At 41.4% G+C, this 14559-nt stretch overlaps 1 protein-coding gene across 1 annotated transcript in view; it reads left to right on the top strand.

Annotated features, from left to right (window-relative positions):
* The first annotated feature begins 239 nt into the window (after positions 1-239).
* epx (eosinophil peroxidase) overlaps positions 240-14559 on the top strand; it is a 108274-nt gene continuing 93954 nt past the window's right edge. The window contains exon 1 of the mRNA XM_087996632.1: positions 240-531. Within this exon, the coding sequence (XP_087852758.1) occupies positions 529-531 (3 nt within the window). The 5' untranslated portion in view covers positions 240-528. The remainder of the gene's footprint in view (positions 532-14559) is intronic.

The following is a 14559-nucleotide window of genomic DNA, read 5'->3' on the forward strand; positions in this document are numbered from 1 at the left end:
GCAGGAATCTCATGCAGTCTGGAATTCAGCCATAAAATGTATTTTGAATGCAACGGCATTTTACCGGTTGAGAAAAGAGGCATCATTACAGGAATATCACCAGCAAATAAAGAACAATGGACTTGTGATACAGGGACTATACATGTCATACATTGTGTGAAATGGTCAGTCACCCCAGCCAGCCCTGCTGATAATGACTCATTCTAATATCTCTATAATTATTTTTGTTTCAAAGCAAGGCAGGGGAGTTAATGAAAGGAATGCAAGAAAAGGCTAAGGCACTGGAACTAGTGCTATTAATTATTATGGGGCAGGCGGGAGCAAAGCTATCGAAAGACAAAGCTTGTGAACCAAAGTGAATGGCTTGGAAAATGGGTCTGCAGAGACAGGAGAGTGAAGAGCAACCATGGAGTGTGATCTGTGAACAAGGTCAAAGCTTTTGAATTGAAGTTTGAATTCACGCCATTGAGGGATTGGAGGGTAATGGAAGTCACCAAGATGTAAATTTCAAAATAGGATACAATATTGATGGTGAGTTTAAGACGGGTTGAGATAATGTCGACTGGTGCTCAGGAAGCTGGTGATGAGGCCATTGCAGAAATTGTGTCTGGATGTAACAAACAACAAGAAACAAAAAAAAAACAAAAGTGAGCGTAAGAAATTTAAATCAGAGAACAGATGCACACAGAGTTGAGAGGCACTGCCAAATTTTAATAACTGGAGCAGAAATCTTGTTAAAATTTAAGAAACTGTTGATTGGTGATTTGCAGAAAGGCAATAAAGAAATGTGTGAAAAGAGCAAATACATGCGTTTTCTCCAGAACTGTGTCGTAACATCTCTGAGCAGGTTAATCAAAAATATCCAGAATGACTCTCCATGCAGATGATCAATACCAACATGAATTAGTTTAATCAAATAGTCTATTCCCACATTGGATGTCCTGTGTAAAAGTGTGAATGATGATTACAGCAGTAGGGGAGATCAGGCAAGCACAGGGATTGGTGCAATTGTGGAGCCAAAATTAATTGGCCTTGGCATAAGATACACACTCAGCATCAGATTGAACAGAAGTTACATAATTCACAGTGTATAGTTAAGACTGAGTGAGAAGATGGGACAAGCATGGCTTCAGAATTAAGCACACAAAACTTTTTTGGCAAAGATTTTTCAATGTTTAATTGAGAAGGTTTTAATTCATTCCCAGTTCAAAATCAGCAAAGTAGTGTGAAGATGCAGAGTAATGGGTACATAAATAGACAAGGAAGGTGGATAGGCAGAATTGCTCAAGACAGAATGCACATGGAAAATAACAAATTATCTGACAAGAGGCAACATACATGAAGAAATAGGATGGGGAAGGATTGCCTTATGGAAATTTTATGGAAATTATAAAGGTACAGCTTTAGAATGAGAAAATAAACAATTTTTGAAGATTTCAGTTTTTAGCACAAGCCACATGTTACAATTGAACTGGTATTAATAGCTCTGCTGGAATGATTTGCAAACACTCAGTTTGTGTACTCCTTTAGTTGTGTTGGCAAATGTAATGTCTTTCCACTGTCAAGGTAAGCATTTGTAGCTGGAAGTCTCCACTGCCATTACAACACAGGTTGACAGCTTTATACACATTGCACAAAGAAACAGGTGAGGAGGGAGGGCAAATATAAGAGACCACATACTTTTCATTTTTTGGGAGTATGAACTTAAATGGAAATTAGACTGCTATAACTGGAATACACTTGAATATAACTGGAATAACGTACAAATCAAGCATTGCATATTTTTGAGTTATGCGATACAATATTGTTTTTTGGAAGCAGTAAGAGGGAGAATTTGAGGCTTAGTGGCCCCTCAGAATCTTAGGAAAATGTTGCATGACAACAGCCCTCTAATCTGTCTAGTGTTAAAAGTCTGCATGTGCCAACAGCAGCAAAGTGAAAGAAAAATCTAGAACCCTGTAGACAGGTAGCATCTATCTCTCCCTCCCACCTTCTCTCCCTTTGGAAAAAGACAAAAAATCAAGAAAGTTTTTAAGAAAAAATTCATACAAGAATCCGTAAGTTTACCAGATTGAAAAACAACTGTCATCCTTCAGTCAACAATTTATCATCAATGCAAAAGTCAAAAATATATTACTTTTCAACTGTGGACTTTTGATCTGCAGAATTTAGTTTACCTTGTCTATATTATTTTTCCACCCATACTATCTGTGTTAAATCATTTGAATTCTGTCTGACTTAAACATGATTGAATGTGAGTGCATTTGGGGTTTTAAAGGAACATAGTTTAAGTTGCACAAATTATGAATCCTTTCTTTTCACTGTGCTTGTTAAAATTAATTGTATTACAATAAAGTAATTTTTCATGTTAATGAAGAAGTGCGGTATGAATTGAGTAGCAGTCAGTCAGGGAAATTGGTCATTTTGGTGATCTTATTGCTTATTCATTTTGTGACAGGTTGTGGAACAGTGGGGTACAATTATCAGAGCAGTCTTTCCAGATAAGTCATGACACTTGTCAGAACCTTTACTTGAAGTTCCATCAATAGCAGAGACTTGTCATACAAGTTAATACATAGGCTTAACATTGCAGATTTCTTCATGTCTAATATTTTTAATATGGCATTCTTCCAGATCCTGCAAATTTGATAATCAACATGATACTATCTTGAGACTTATCTTTCTAATATTCCTGCAGAGGATCTTCTGGTTTTAGTGAGGGGATGGCCATTGATTTCAACCTTCTGTCTTTCCAATCCATTCTGAACACCTTAAAGCTCTATGTCCAGAAATAGTGACTCTTTATCCTAGAGGTTCTACATCAAAGAAAAAATACTAAGTAAACAGTTGGCTTTTGTTCTGACTAGTATTAACAATGGTTTTGTGCTGCTAAATGATATTGAGTATGATTACTGAGCTTCATGTTCAGGTAACACTTGATATCTTTTTATCACAAAGAGGTGAAAGAGAAAATTATATATCTTTATCAACATGTTTAATTGCACTGGGGCAGAACTGAACAATGTCTAGTGCAATAGACTACCTTCTAACTGTTCTCGGATAAAATAAATCTGAAAGAAGTTAGAATTGGGAAGACAGTAATAAAATGAAATGCCAGGACTCTGCATACATTTTTAATTTTGTTTTAAATTAGGTTTAGTGTAGTATTTCTGGTGTAGGGCTACAGTTAACGGCATCTCAACTAACGCTAAAAGAAAGCATGCAAACTGACAGATCCAGCTGCAGTTTTAAAGTTTGAACACAACAACTTTAATGGAAGTTTATCCAGCTACATGCGCTAACTGACCATCCACTCCAGGTCAGGCGTTCCATGTGTAACACAGAGTGTATCTTATCTGAGTACCATACGATATCTAATGATCATCACCATGATAATTCTTATGTTTGTCTACATGTATTACTGTTTTATGGTATAGTCAAAAATAAACAAACCCAATCTGTTCAGGGAGTTAGTAATTTTGGTGGTAATTTATGGGTTAAAGAGTAAATATTAGATTTAACTGAGCTTGTGCAGTAAAGTGCATTAATTAAAGTTAATTTCTCTCAGCCTATACCAAGAACTGGCGTGTGACCCAATCAAAAATAACTAATTTCCCTTCCAGCAGAATACTAGGTTTCAAGTAGCAGGTAAACTCCAAATCTCGAGCATTGTTGGGAGGTTAGGTAGTGTACTACTGTTTGTGCATTTGGAGGAAGCTGACAATTCCAGCAGTTTCTGTCCATCGAACATAGATTAGGGTGAGGCAAAGGAATTCCACTCCAATCTAAAGTTCCAGATTTAGTCTATTCAGTCTTCAACAGAAACTGCCTCCCCTCTCCAGAATGATAAACACTAATAGCACAGTGCTTCAGATAAGGCTTGGCTCCAGCACCCAGGAAGCAGAGACAAGAATACTGGCTTTGTGCCAAAGCTGAGATCAACAGGAAACAAAATTCAGGGTCTCAAAGATGACTTCACCATAAATTAGTCAAGTTAAACCAAACGGGGAGGAAAGAAAACAAAATTCCAAGGTGAAATGAGCCATCTTTCAAAAGTGGAATCAGCTACACCCTCAGATTATTAAAGGGATTGTCACCAAAATGATTTGACTACAGGAAGTCTAGCAATGAATATATTTCTTTCATAAACACTTTTTTGAGAAGTCAGGGTTACTGTGAGTTATGGCAGTTCAGCAACCCAGTGGGACATCTGACACAAAATTTACAGAGGTTTGCTTATGTCTGAGAGGTGTGTGATGATAAAAATTTCAAACATATGAGTGAGGAGCAGGAGACGGCCATTTGGTCCTTTGAGCCTGCTTCAACATTTAATAAAATCATGACAGACACAATTGTCACCTCAACACTACATTCAATCTACCTCAATGACCTTTGCCTACCTTGTTGGTAAAGAATGTATTTATCTCAGCCTTAAAAATATCAAATAACATCGCTCCTTTGCACTTTGCAGAAAAGAGTTCCTCTAATTCAAAACTTTGAACTGCCTCCAATGCCAGTATATCCCTTCTTAAAGACAAAATCAAAACTGTACACAGTATTCCAGGTGCAGCCTCATCAATACCCTGTAAGTGTAACAAGAATGTTCTATTTTTAACTCAAATCTCCTAGCAATAAAGGCTAAAATTCTGTTTGCCTTCTTTATTACTTACTGCATCTGCACGTTAATATTTTGTGTCTTTTGCACAAAAACACACAAATCCCTTTGTGCTGCACTTTTTGGAGTCTCCTTCCAGTGAACTAATAGTCTGCCTTTTGTTTCTTTCTACCAAAGTGAATAGCTTCACGCTATCCTACATTAAACTCATTCCTGATGAAGGGCTTATGCCTGAAACATCGATTCTCCTGCCCCTTGGATGCTACCTGACCTGCTATGCTTTTCCAGTGCCTCACTTTTCAACATTAAACTCTACCTGCCTTTTTTTCCTTACTCATTCAACCTATGATATCCCCTCACAGATCCCTTATGTCTTTATCATGTTGTGCAGTCCCATCTGTTTTTATATATCAATACCAAGTTTGGATCCATTACATTCTGCTCCTCCTGCAAGTCATTAATGTAGATATTATAGTATTGAGGCCCTAGGACTGATTCTTGTTGCACTCCACTAGTTACATGTTTCCAATCTGAAAACGACTTAATAGTCCTGACTCTCTATCATCTGTGTGATAACCAACCCTCAATCCATGTTAACACTTAAGCCTAATTACCATGAGTTCCTAACTTGTGAAATAACCTTGGAGTCCACAAGATTGGTGCTGGGCCCTCTACTTTATGTCATTTACATAAATGATTTGGATGCGAGCATAAGAAGTACAGTTAGTAAGTTTGCAGATGACACCAAAATTGGAGGTGTTGTGAACAGCGAAGAGGGTTATCTCAGATTACAACAGGATCTTGACCAGATGGGCCAATGGCCTGAGAAATGGCAGATGGAGTTTAATTCAGATAAATGCGAGGTGCTGCATTTTGGGAAAGCAAATCTTAGCAGCACTTTTACACTTAATGGTAAGGTCCTAAGGAGTGTTGCTGAACAAAGAGACCTTGGAGTGCAGGTTCATAGCTCCTTGAAAGTGGAGTCACAGGTAGATAGGATAGTGAAGAAGGCCTTTGGTATGCATTCCTTTATTGGTCAGAGTATTGAGTACAGGAGTTGGGAGGTCATGTTGCAGCTGTACAGGACATTGGTTAGGCCACTGTTTGAATATTGCGTGCAATTCTGGTCTCCTTCCTATCGGAAAGATGTTGTGAAACTTGAAAGGGTTTGGAAAAGATTTATAAGGATGTTGCCAGGGTTGAGGTATTTGAGCTATAGGGAGAGGCTGAACAGGCTGGGGCTGTTTTCCCTGTAGCGTCGGAGGTTGAGGGGTGACCTTATAGAGGTTTACAAAATTATGAGGGGCATGGTTAGGGTAAATAGACAAAGTCTTTTCCCTGGGGTCAGGGAGTCCAGAACTAGAGGGCATAGGTTTAGGGTGAGAGGGGAAAGATATAAAAGAGACCTAACGGGCAACTTTTTCACACAGAGGGTGTTGTGTGTATGGAATAAGCTGCCAGAGGAAGTGGTGGAGGCTGATACAATTGCAACATTTAAGAGGCATTTGGATGGGTATATGAATAGGAAGGGTTTGGAGGGATATGGGCCAAGTGCTGGTAGGTGGGACTAGATTGGGTTGGGATATCTGGTCGGCATGGACGGGTTGAACCGAAGGGTCTTATTCCATGCTGTACATCTCTATGACTCTATGTCACACCATACTGAATGCCTTCTAGAAATCCAAGTGCATCTCCCCTACCCTCCAAATGTTTGCCTGCTAGCACCACCACACAACCCCTTGAGAAGAAGGGATACCTAGAGGGAGATTGAACTTTGTCATTCTCCTTTCACTTTGCCATTGACGCTGAGCACTAGAGTGATGAAGTGCAGGCCTGAGGGCATATCCAGCACCCAATGAGAATTCTGCTGGACCTGAACCTCTAAAAAGGCTGACACCTTCCCCTTAGAGGAGCCAAGTCATTGCATGCTGGAGTCATCATTGTATCGGGAACACAGATAGGCATCTCTGTCTTTCTTTCCAGTCTGTCAAGGATCCTTGGAACACCGACCTTGAGGTTCCTTAGATTCTCTCAGCAGGTTGATCATGTCACATATGGATGAGTACAGAAGCAAATCTTCTGAATAGGGCCTGAGCAGGTGCCTGATCTCCAGTTCTGAGGAAGGGTCATTCGACCTGAAATGTTATCTCTGATTTCTCTTCACAGATGCTGCCAGTCCTGCTGACCTTTTCCAGCAATTTCTGTTTTGGTTCCTGATCTCCGGCACAGATAAATCGGTGTCAGCAAACTCTGGTGTTTCTTCCTCCACATGCTGCGGTCTGGTACATGCCGGCGATGTGCTCTTGATATCACTGTGTCCCTGAGTCCACTCTGCCCAGTATGCCCCTGTCTATGATGGTGAAGGGCGTAAGTGGTACCATGTCAGTGACATTGATCTCTGTGAGGTAGTTTATTAAAGACAATAGAACATATCATAAGTTATGAAGCAGACATTACAGCATGCTAACCAATTTCTGTATTGCAACCCCACAACTGACAGTTGGCAGAGATACAACATTGTAGACACACAGCATATGGGGTGCTTACAGATAAATCCTTTTAAAGGCCATGAATTTTTAACTGATCTCTTGATGTTAATTTTGTCTGGATATTTTCACTGTTATCAATAATATTGTCTATTGTTCCTATTTGTATTGTAAGTTACTCTTTCCCCAGTAGATAGCCTTGCAAGGTACCTGAACCCTCAAAAGCCCCAGGTAGCTGAGGGTTCTCCAGGCTGTAGAAGACCTGGCCACTGCCAGGAAAATGGGCACACACCTTTAGAAAGTGGTAATAGTGATTACAAATCCCTTGATTATTTATGGAATGGAGCCCATTGCTGTTGCTGAATTCCACAAGTGCTGTGTTCATGCCTTCTCAGTGCCATGTGAGTGTAGCTGATGGTGTCTTGCACTGGCAGATCCCAGCTATGTTTCTGACTCCAACTGCCCAGGCTGCAGCACTGACCTTGTCATGGGGGCAGGAAATGAACTAGTGTGACCTTACACAGACACTGACAGTCTCAAAGCATGTGTGTGGGACACGGGCTGTGAAATCTCACACAGGTCACCCGTCACTCCCTGGCAGCAGCAAGTCATATAGGAGTGACTGTCATCTTCACAACCTTTGGGAGAGGGTGGTCACCCACTTCTGCAGCCCTCAGGTCCCACACCAGCATCTGGTGCAGCTCCATCACTGTGTCCCAGGGATATAGGGAGCATGCATCAATGCTGCACCTCAACGCTCCCTCAGGAACGGAATCAGGCACTAAAACCTCTTCAAGTTTCCATACATCCCTGAGATCACTGTGGCTGTGAGCTCTCCTTGAGCTGGCAGGTAACAGTATCTCCCTTCTCTTTACTGAGGATTATCCTCCTCCGGTTTCTGACATGGTCACTTGATTGTAAAAAGACACAGTGTATTTGTTGCACAGACAGCCAGCACATGCTTTAGGTGTTAGATTGGCATCCAACTGGGCTGCTTATCAAGATGTGCTACCGACACACCTCCCCCGCCCCCCCCCCCTCAGTTAACAACCCCTCCCCCCCACCACTGACAGATCCGTGAGGGTGACATGACAGGCAGCTTGTCTGTCTATGTGTACTAAAGAGCATCTTGATACTGCAGGAAAGACAGGCTTTTCTTTGGCTAAAGCTCCATAACAGGCAAGGCACTACTAGGCATGGATGCTTTTAGGATCTTGTTCAGCAGTGGGCCAGAAAATCTGGGTTTAAGTCCCTTCTAATCTGGACTTGTGTTATAACATTTTGAACAGGTTGATTAAAAATATCTACAGCAAGGCATGAAATGTGTAAGTACTATGAAAGTAAGCAAGCAAGCTGAGCTGCTGCCAGCCCCATCTTTGAACTGGGTGCCTATGGTGTGCACAAAGTGTCCCAAACTGCTGGTGTGCCTTACAATGCAATCATGTACCTTCTGAGCAGCCCGCAAGTATCTTGGTAAAGTGCCAGGAAGATTAGGAGGGTTTTGGAAAATGCCAGATGCCAATGACTATGGATGAGGGCTGAATGTGGCTGTTTCCTGTGCATCATACCCTGGCCTGCAGTTTGATCCCACACAACATAAAGGTGCTTCGGAGCAAGCAGCCAGCTGAATCCACCAGCCGCATACTCCGGTTTCAATGTCATGTCTTCCCGATGTCTAGTTTGTTTGGTGAGTTTAGTAAGACAGAAAGCTGAATCGTTCCATTAACAAGGCATTTAATAAGCAATAATTATCCTCAATTGCGAAGTCACTGGTGCATAGCAAGAAACTCACCACATCGCTCATCGAAACCATGAAAAGGTGAAGTGGGATGCTCCCAATGTTGAGATGGGCCTCATTACACTTGCCACCCAATTCTGCTACAAACCTTAGAATAGCCCACATTGCTCAGACCCCTGTGAGATTCTGCCCAGAATTTAATTTGTCAATCGCTTCATGTATAAACCTCTGCTGGGCTACCAAATGGCCTTAATTGCAGCTTGAAGGTACTCCTTATGCCTGGTCTATTCAGATTGTGCATTGCTCTTTGTAGCTTTACTCTAGTGCACTATCTCTGCCAATGGCCTTGTCCCTGCATATGCATTGCAAAATTAACTGAAAGCTGGGTGTCAGTTGTGTCAACTGTCTTGTTTGTTCTTCAAACCTGTAAACTTCATCGAACTGCAAAACTCACTTCATACTTGTTATCTGTCCTTCAATAACTCTGATGTTATAAGTTTTCTTGATAATCTTCTAGAAAGCTTTCTTGGAGTGGATGAAATCACAAAATTGAAAATTCTGTCTCTCTATCTGAAAAGTACATAATGAGTCCTTTTCACAGCATCTGCTCACAGGATGGTCTATAGATTCTGTCGGCTCTTATCTAAATAACATGAATTCTATTCAATGAATGTAGATGGTTAATCTGACTCTGAAAAGGTCTCCTTATGTGGTCCATATCTTTTATCCTTTTAAATGTGAATCCTGACATATTACATCTTTCCAAAGCAAATCTTAACAGTTTGTTGTTCTGAATTGGACATACCCAAGGCCAGAAACTATCACTCTGAACATTGTTCAGACATTTTAAATTCTGTTGGGTAGTCTGTTTTATCTCAACTTAAATGAGGGAACTTTGTGGAAAGTCTGACTATATGCCTTTGACCTTCCCTTGCTTGCTATCAATCTGGTACACTCCCTGATCACTTGCCTTTCTCAAGCGGTTAAACTGCTCTCTCAATCGGGATTTGCTGATTTACCAGCAAGCTATGTTGTCAATAATGTCCAACACTTTAACGAACAAAAAGGGGAAAGTAGGCTCAAGCGTTTTAATATGATTTAATATTGTCAACTTTGTGTTTCCTCTATAGATTAGTTTGCTTGCTAATGTTCAAACATGATAGATCTTGCCACCATAATCGTTACATTGCTGTTCACCATGTCACATTAATGTTAAAGGTGTCAAAATCAATTGCTCATTAGGGATTGAATCACTCTGTGGGTTAGTTGCTTAAAACAGTAAAACACATTATAAGTTATGAACCTGACACTCAGCAATCCAACTGATTTCTGTGTGCAGCTTGCAGACCAACAGCAGGGCCTACCGGCAGGCAGAGTCAAAACTAAGTATGTACTGTACATAGCACATGGAGTTCTTAAAGGTGAACTCTCTTAAAGGCAAAGTTACGCAGACTGCAAGCGGCACCTCTGAGGGTTCACAGCTGTCAGCCTTGGGGGTGGTGGTGCTGTTGGACAGAGGCATCAGCCTTTTGCATCAGATGTGTGTAGTAACTGAAGGAGAGAAGAGACAGGAATAGTTGATGAAGATGCACAATTCCTCATATAGATGTTTGACACTGCCTGCATATCTGAGAAGAGCAAACTGCAGTGTTTCTCACTCATTTGTTTCTGTCATTGCAATTTCTTCCTTGTTGTATAACCAGGTACAGTCCTCACCATGCTAGGTGCAGAGTCGTCCCCAGTAAGTGAGTGCGGGTGAGTTGTTCAGTGCTCAGTATGTGATGATGAGGTTGACACTCCTATGTGATATGGCTCTGCAGTGTTCAGTTGAGTAATATCCCTTTCAGTGTCAGTTGTCAGGAAGAAGGAGAGCAGGAGGTCATTCATCCTCTTTTAACATTGGGCTCAAGTCCTTTGTGCTAACCACAGATGCATTCAATGCCACCTTCAATGACCACTTTCAATGCACCTTTTGCCCCCGCCTCCCTGGTCAGTGGGAATACTTCCAGGTGTCACCACTGGGAAAAAGCACCACCTTCAATCCCCGTATGACCTGGAACATGACCTCTAGTGAGAGCCAACTTGTTCAATCTGTGACATCTTCAGGGAAGCTGGGAGGGACAAACACATATCGATTCGGTGCTCCTGGTTTGCAATGAAGGAAGAGGCGGCCTTTAAACATAGTGCCACAAACTTTAAACGTGGAATGTCTTAGCAGGAGCAAAGGATTCTCTACCTGGTTGACAAACGAGACAATTCATTTGCTTACAAAATAAGCGGAAAAGCACATAACTGTGACAGCAAACCTGGCCAGGTCATGGCAGAGGTGACATCCTGTAAGACACTCAATTCAGTACTTTAAATCCAAACTGGAAAATCCAGGCCAGCATTTCAAGTCCAATATGACTCGAATTTGGAATTCAGGAACAGGAAAGTGGACATTGTTAAAAGACATACCAAGTGAAAATTGTCTATGTTCCTGAACAGGTACAGTTAAATGGGAAGGGAAACCTCAGCTGAGGACTAGGTTCAGGTTTGGCTGTGACACCTCTCTGCAGTTTACACTGATGCACACTCTTTAGTCTTTTGCATGGGGAATAGCTACTTGTAGGGGTTGAGGGCATCATTCTTGCAATTGTTGGACAGGGTTGGGGGCGGGAGGGGGGGCGGTGTTGGACAGGGTTGGGGGCAGGAGGTGGTGGGGTTGGATGGGGTTGGGGCTGTGTTGGACGGGGTTTGGGGCAGGAGGGGGTGGGGTTGGATGGGGTTGGGGTTGGGGGAGGTGGTGTTGAACAGGGTTGGGGCGGGAGGGTGTTGGGGGTGTGTGGTGAGAGCTCACGCACGCTGTGATGCTGCCTTATCTCCTAAACAAGGAGAAGACTTTACAGAAAATTCCAAGCCCTAGGGGAAAGGCATTGAATCGATTAACCGAATAATCAATTATCTGAACGAAATAGTGCCCACCCATCTCGTTCGGATAATCAAGGTTCCTCTGTACATATTCACCAAGTGCTCCGAGCTCACATCCTCTGTGTTCATTCCTGCGCTGATTGTACTCAATGCTGGAAATACACAACAACCCCTGTGCATGATATCAACATACATATGTTACATTGAAGGGATACTGTTTACTATGACTGAAGAAATTAATTATCCTTTTATGGGATTCATGGATATTTACTAGTATCATCCAAATCTCCTTCCAGTAATGTATTTGCTTTTCCCTAAAAAAACTGTAATTCACGAACCTTGCTAATGGATCATGTAGTAAACTACAAACATGGTCACAAGGTGGCAGCACTATACAAATAATGCAGATAGCACAGCGCAGATAGTTCAATGCAGTCATGAAGCATAGATACAGACCTTTTGGCGTATCATGTCTATGCTGACCAACAAACATGAAACTATATCAATCCTATTTACCTGCACTTGATCCAGAGCCTACTGTGCCCGGGCACTTTAAGTGCTTATCCAGATGCTTCTGAAATGTCATGAGAGTACCTGCCTCCACCACCTCCCTGGCAGTACTTTCCATATTTCTACCACTCTGAGTGGAAAAAAAATGTTGTCAGATCTCCTCTAAACAACTTATCCCTCGCCTTAAACTTAAGCCCTCTGATCTTAGACATGTCTGCCATGGAAAAAGATCCTCACAATCTGTTCTGGCTCTCAATTTTGTATAGCTCAATCAGACACCCCCACAAATCCAGTATCACCTCATAATTCACATCCTGGTGAATCTTCGCTGCACCCTCTCCAGTGCAATCATGTCCTTCTGATAGTGTGGTAACCAGAACTGCACACAGGGCAATAGCTCGGGCCTAACCTATGTTTTATAAAAATGTAGCAAGATTTCCTTGTTCCTATATTTTACACACCTTGTAATGAAGGCAAACATCCATTTGCCTTTGTCCCCAGTACTTCCTCGGGATATACCATTCATTGTGTGTATCATATCCTTATTAAACCTCTGAAAATGCATCACTTCACACTTACAGAGTCATAGAGGCATCCAGCACGGAAACAGATGCTCTGGTCCAACCAGTCCATGCTGACCCTAATCCCAAACTAAATTAGTCCCACCTGGCTGTGTTTAGCCCATATCCCTCCAAATATTTCTTATTCATGCACTTATCTAAATGTCTTTTAAACATTATAATTGTACCCTCAACCACCACTTCCTCTGGAAGTTCATTCCACACGTGAACCACTCTCTGTGTAAAAACGTTGCCCCTCAGGGTCCTTTTTAAATCTTTCTCTTCTCACCTTAAAAATATGCCCCCTAATTTCAAAACCCCCACCCTAGGGAGAAGTGATCTTATCAATACTCGTCATGGTTTTATAAACCTCTATAAGGCCACCCCTCAACCTCCTACACTCCAGTGAAAATAGTCCCAGTTTATCCAGATTCTCCTTATAATTCAACCTTCTATTTCCAGTAATATCATGGTAAATCTTTTCTGAACCCTCTCCAGCTTAATAATATCCTCCTATGTCAGGGAGACCAGAACTGGACAAAGTACCCCAGAAGACAACTCACCAACATTCTGTACAACCTCAACATTACATCCCAACTCCTTCATTCAAAGGTCTGAGCAATGGAGGCAAGCATGCTAAATGCCTTCTTAACCACTCTGTCTACATGTGACGCAAACTTCAAAGAATTATGTACCTGAACCCCTCGTCTCTCTGTTCTACAGCACTGCCCAAGGCCCTGCTATTACTTGCATAAATCCTGCCCTTGTTTGTTTTACCAAAATACAATACCTCACATTTATCCAAATTAAAATCAATCTGCCACTCCTCAGCCCATTGACCCAATTGTTCAAGGTCTCTTTGTAATCTAAGATAACCTTCTTCACTGTCCACTATGCCACCAATTTTGGTGTCATCCACAAACTTACTAACTGTGCCTTCTATAATTCTCACCTAAATCATTTATATAAATGACAAACAAAGTGGACCAAGCACCGATCCCTGTAGAACATCACTGGTAACAGACCTCCAGTCCAAAGACAACCTTCCTGGGCCATTCTTTGTCTCCTGCCATTTAGCAAATTTTATCTCCAATTGACAAGCTCACCCTGAATCTCATGTGATCTAGCTTTACTAATTAGTCCACCATGTGATTGTCAAAAGGCTTTACTAAAGTCCAAGTAACAACATCTACCACTCTGCCCTCATCAATCTTCTTGGTTACTTATCAGGATTAAAATCATTCTTCTATTGCCCTGCCCATTTTACCAGCTGATCAATATCAGACTGCAGCCTGAGACCATTCTACCTCACTATCAATAGCAATGTTTGTGTCATCTGAAAACTTATCAATTATATATTCTACGTTCATGTCCAATTCATTAATGTATACAACAAACAAGGGTCCCACAATCAATCCCTTTTAGACAAGCTTTCAATCTCAGAAAATATCCCTTCTATTTATAAGCCAATTTATGAACCAGTTTGTCAACTTCCATGGCATTTATCTTTTGGACCAGTCTTCCATGTGGGACCTTGTCAAAAGCCTTACTAAAACTCATTTAAACCATATCGATGGTGTTACCATCATTGAATTCCCCACTATTAACATCTTGGAGTTTATTATTGACCAGAAACTCAACTGGACTCATCACATAAACACAATGGCTACAAGAGCTGTTCAGAGGCAATATTCCCCTGAACAGTTCAGTTCAGAGGAATACAGCTGCAAGTAATTCACC

This window comes from Chiloscyllium plagiosum, unplaced genomic scaffold, assembly GCF_037043375.1.
Source record: "Chiloscyllium plagiosum isolate Xiang-an unplaced genomic scaffold, Cpla_swu_hap1 HiC_scaffold_18, whole genome shotgun sequence".
In the NCBI taxonomy this organism is placed as follows: Eukaryota; Metazoa; Chordata; class Chondrichthyes; order Orectolobiformes; family Hemiscylliidae; genus Chiloscyllium; species Chiloscyllium plagiosum.